Raw genomic sequence first — 5,461 nt, 5'->3', positions numbered from 1 at the left:
AACTGACACAAAGATTCAGAAAATAAAGGCCAGCATGATAGCTCAGCAGACTAAAGCACCTGCTTAGGGAGAGCACAGTGGCCAGGGTTCGATCCCAGCATACCATGCTGGCCCCGCCCCCAGGATGGTGACTGGGTGTGGTGGCACGCACCTGTAATCCCAGCTCCTGGGAGACTGAAAACAAGAGGATCATTACAAGTCAGATCTACATAGTAAGACCCTATAAACCCTGTACTAAATACATTTTTTTTAAAAAAGTCAGAAAATAGGATAATGGAAACAAAAGTATATTTTAATAACACAGCCCCAACCAAAATAACTGTACTAAGAGCTCAGAAAAGTTCTAGTACACAGCCCTAGGTATGATTCACACCTATAATCCCAGCACTGGAGCGACTGAGGCAGGAAGATCATAAGGGCTGGAGGCCAGTCTGGGCAATGAGTGACTTAGTGAGACCCTGGCTCAAAAGAAAAGGAAGGGTAGCTCAGTGCAAGCCCAAGATTTAATTCCCAGCCGGGGGTGGGCAGACCACCAATTGACTCAAAGCTCCTCAGGGGAACCCAGCACTCACAACCATCAACCCAAACTATACAACCTGAAGTCCTGAAAAGAGAAAGCAGAGGGGGCCAGAGAGAAGGCTCAGTAGAATAAGCACTTCCCTGGTAAGTGCAAGGACCTGAGTTCAATCCCCAGTTCTGCCAAAAGAGAGAGAGAGAGAGAGAGAGAGAGAGAGAGAGAGAGAGAGAGAGAGAACGGAGAAAGGCAAAATCTCTTTTAGCAGCAATTAGAGTGAGCACATTAAAGAAACAAAAATTATTAAGCTAACAATGTGACCAGTTCCCCAGAAGAGTCCCAGGCGGGAGGTGTTCCCCAGGCACAGCCTGCTTCATGGTGGCCCCAGGCTGGCACCTGGGAACCTAGACCCACGGTGGCTCCCACCATTCTCTGGTAGTAGCGACTCAGCCTTGTGCCCAAGTGTGGTGTATGGAGAAGCCCTGCTTCCCTTTGGGAGCTGGACTCTTGGTACAGACAGACAAATGGACCTACACCTGTTCCAGTAAAATCCTTAACGAGCTCCCCAGGTACCAACACTTCCCCTGTGTTGTCACAGTCTGAGCTGAAAAACTAAAGACATCCTGGGAAATGCTGTCAAAGTGTGGGCCTGGTTTCCCACAGCTTCACACCATTTGCTGGGTGTCCTCGTGTCCTTTAGCAGTAATAAATCAACAGTGAGTGCTGCACGCTGGGCCTGTGGCTCTTCCTCCTGAGCCACTGACCCTGGGGGTGGTCTTAGGGCCCCACCCCAGGTACCTAAGAGACAAAGGCCTAAATGAGAGCCACCTGCTCTGGGGCCCAGGCCGGGCCACACCTGAAGGCCACACTTAGTGCTCAATACCACAAAGCTGCAGTGGAAGGAAGCAGAAGAACTCAGATGAGTGACAATTAACACACGCCCCCTCTCGCTGCACTAAAGCAGAAACTGGGTGGTTAGCTCCGGACAATGACAAACGCTGGTCACTTCCACCTCTAGGCTTTGCAACTCAGCAAACCCATCTGACATGTCAGTTAACTGTCATTCAGGCTCCGGCTGCGATCTGGTCATTATTCTCTACATCTAGGGTTTGTTTCTTTTTTTTTTTTTTTTTTTTTTGCAGAACTGGGGATTGAACTCAGGCCCTTGCACTTGCCAGGGAAGCGCTTATTCCACTGAGTCATCTCCCCGGCCCACTACATCTAGTTTAAATTCTAGAAAAATAGTATGGAAACACCTCTTCCAGGAAGGAAGCTCCAGGAAGACATGCTCTCTTCTGGTTTTTGGGGTTTTGTACCAGGAGTCAAACTCATGACCTCAGGTTTGTCAGGTAGGCACTGTGCTACTGTGCTACATCCCCAGGCCCTTTCTGCTTTTTATTCTCAGCTTTGTGTTTTCACATCTTCAGGGTCTAGGAAAATGTTCATGCAAGACAACTGCCCAGGGCTGGCCAAATAGCCCAGTGGATTAAAGGCGCAGGGGACAGGGATTTGATTCCTGGGCCAGCCATGCCAGCCCCACCCCTGGGGCCCACTGAGACGGCAATTGAGACTGGGTGTGGTGGCACACACCTGTAATCCCAGCTCTTGGAAGGCTGTAAACAGGCGCATCACTACAAGTCTGATCTAGTAGCAAGATCCTGAACACCCTGTAGACCCTTCCCTAAAAAATATGGGGAAAAAAAGGACAACTGCCTAATAACTACTAACTTAGTCACTCTCCAGGATAACTTATACAACCCTCAAACCTCTGCCAACTCTGAAGGGGCTTAAATAGGAGAAATAACTTTTGAGAAATAAAACATCCAAACAACAGGTTATCTACACTTCCATACAAAAACATAACTCAAGAAATGTGATAAATGTTGAATGAGATGAATTTGTGTACTGAGCAAAGGCACTGTAAGGATGGTACCCTTGTCCTAAGCTACATCAATAATGAAGAGGAAGAACCAGGATACACATTCCTGATGCCAAGATACAAACAAATGAAATGATTAGAGAAATGTTTCAGTAAATACTGAAATGCTAAACCATGTAATATCAGTGATGGAAAGAATCAGAAGATGGGGGAAAAAGCTGGATAGCAAAAGTGACATGTTACCTCATCCACAAAGGCCAAATTTAGATAGGTCATAAAAGATGAAAGAGCTCTTGAGAGATAAACAGGTAGACATGGTGGCACAGGCTTGTGATCCCGGCACTCTGGAGGGTAAAGAAGGAAGACTGCAAATCGGAGCTCAGTCTGGGTAATTTAGTGACTTACCAACGCCCCGTCTCCAGATAAAGTTAGTCAGGCATGATATTACACACCTCCAATCCCAGCACTCAGGAGGCTAAGGTAAGAAGATTGCCATGAGTTCAAGCTTGGACTATATAGTGTGTGTGTGTGTGTGTGTGTGTGTGTGTGTGTGTGTGTGTGTGTTTTAGGGAAGTGCCTACAGGGTGTTCAGCATCTCACTACTAGATCAGACTTGTAAGGACCCACCGGTTTACAACCTCCCAAGAGCTGGGATTACAGGTGTGCACTGCCACGCCCAGTCTCAATTGTCTCAGTATGCCCAGGGGCAGGGCTGGCACAGTACGCTGGGATTGAACCCCCAACCCCTGCGCCTGCTTGCAAGTGCTTTAATCCGTTGAGCTATTTGGCCGGCGCTATACAGTCATTTTGAAGCCAGCCTGAACTGCTATGCGAGAACCTGTCTCAAAAAAATAGAAGGCTGCGGAGATAGCTTGGCAGTCTCACTTGCCTGGCAAACATGGTCCTTAGTTCAATCTCTAGTACCGCATACCATGCCAACCCCAGGAGCCCAGGCACACCGTAGCCATGGTGTCACACACCTGTAATCCCAGCACTGGGGAGGCTTAGACAGGAGGATCACTTAAAAATCCAAGCTGCATAGTGATACTGTATACCAATTAATAAATAATTGAAACAAACAGCGGTGCCTGCCCCACCCCCAGAGTACACCGAGAGGGTGACTGGGTGTGGTGATGCACACCTATAATCCCAGAGCTTGGGAGGCTGAAAACAGGAGGATCGCCATGAGTTCAATTTGTGTAGTGAGACCCTGTAGACCCTGTACTACCCACATTAAAATAAATGAATAAATAACAACATCAAATAAAGAGTTTGAGATGTAGCTCAGTACAAAGGCCCTGAGGTCACTCTTCAATACCATAAAAGTAATAATACGATAAAAATAATAAAAGCAGAAATCTCAAGGGCAGAAATACACTTGGTTTGTGCAAAACTCAATTAAAACAATAGCCTAGCCAGAACTGTGTGTGGTTTTAAAACAGTAAGAAATACACTATTTGGCTAAAACTTAAACACAAAAGCCTTGAAATCAGAAGAACATTCGAGTGGCTGGTGAGATGGCTCAGTGGTCTAAAGCACCTACTTAGAACAAGCTCAGCAAAGCACAGGGACCGCGGTTCAATCCCCCAGCACCGCCCCCTGGTGGGCTGAGCTGGCCACACACACACACACACACACACAAATAAATAAAAATTAAAAAAAAAAAAAAGAAGAAGAACATTCGAGTCCTAAGCAGGGAAATGAGGGAAGAGACTTCCAGAAGCACTCAGGGTGGGCACACCCCTCACCCCCAGCTCACTGCTCACCTCCGCTGGCAGCTCCGCAGATGTGTTCCAGGCACTCGGGGTCCACTGCTTGGAGATGCTGACCTTGACATTGCTAAATGTTTTTCTTGAAGCATGGAGCAATGAATAGCTACAAAACAGAGAGGAAATAGCACTAGGAGAGGAACAAAGAAAATAGCACAGATACGACTGACCTCATGCCGCCTCACGCCACCGGCCCACCGGTAAAGAACTGGTATCCTTAGCAACCACGGCCACCTGCTGCTGTAGCCCCAGGATCCTCCTCCTTGGCCCCTTGCCTTTTTCTCACAGTGATAACTGCCCCCAAAATGGCCATCCCCCAAATCAAGCATCCGAAATTACCTAGCAACTCCTATAGTTTAAGAATTATTTTCCGGGCTGGTGAGATGGCTCAGTGGTCTAAAGCACCTACTTAGAACAAGCTAAGCTAAGCAAAGCACAGGCACCACGGTTCAATCCCCCAGCACCACATGCCAGCCAGCCCCGCCCCCTGGTGGGCTGAGCTGGCCACACACACACACACACACACACACACACACACACATAAATAAATGAAATTTAAAGCACCTACTTAGAACAAGCTTAGCAAAGCACAGGGACCATGGTTCAATCCCCCAGCACCACATGCCAGCCAGCCCCGCCCCCTGGTGGGCTGAGCTGGCCACACACACACACACACACACACACATATAAATAAATAAAATTTAAAAAAATTTATTTTCCTAGTTTCTGCCTGAAAACAAGAAACAAAGGCATCTTCCATGGTACCTCTGACAGACTAATAATGGAATCTACTGCAAAGCAGTTCGGTAACAGTTACACGCGACCTATCCAACACCCATGGCCTGGTTTATGCGATGGTGCTAGAGAGAACCCAAGAGACACAGGGTCTCTGCCAGCTGGGTGCCACACCAGCAGGCCTAGGGTTACGGGGCTCCCACAGTGGCCCATAGCATGTTCACTGCTCGGCAGGCACAAGGCGCACACGCCCTGACCACACACACCCTTGCTGCCAAGCTCCTCTTCCACAGATGCAGCATGCAGTACCAGCCAGAGGTTCTCACCTCTGCCGTGCCCAAACACTCCTGGGTGGGAGGCTGGGCATGGAAGGATGCTCAGGGTCACCCCAAAATAAATACATAAATAAACATAAATATAAATATATATACATTTACACATGTATCATATACATATACATATATATGTGATACATGTATATATATGTATATGTGTATGTATGTGTGTATTATACATTTTTTGTTTTTTCTATCAGTCATTTTTTGAGACAGGATTTCACTATGC

General features: G+C 47.4%; 1 protein-coding gene across 1 annotated transcript in view; it reads right to left on the bottom strand.

The window, feature by feature from the left end:
• The window catches only part of Slc37a3 (solute carrier family 37 member 3), a 37,393-nt gene extending 33,056 nt beyond the window's left edge, over nucleotides 1-4,337 (bottom strand). Inside the window, exons 1-2 of the mRNA XM_004629135.2 lie at nucleotides 4,333-4,337; nucleotides 4,160-4,268 (exon numbers count right to left, since the gene is read on the bottom strand). Of these exons, the coding sequence (XP_004629192.1) occupies nucleotides 4,160-4,268; nucleotides 4,333-4,337 (114 nt within the window). The remainder of the gene's footprint in view (nucleotides 1-4,159; nucleotides 4,269-4,332) is intronic.
• Between the last annotated feature and the right edge of the window lie 1,124 nt (nucleotides 4,338-5,461).

This window comes from Octodon degus, unplaced genomic scaffold (genome assembly GCF_000260255.1).
Source record: "Octodon degus isolate 3935 unplaced genomic scaffold, OctDeg1.0 scaffold00027, whole genome shotgun sequence".
NCBI classification, from domain to species: Eukaryota; Metazoa; Chordata; class Mammalia; order Rodentia; family Octodontidae; genus Octodon; species Octodon degus.
Note: the sequence above shows the minus strand (reverse complement) of the source record. Positions and strands in the feature narration are given on the sequence as shown.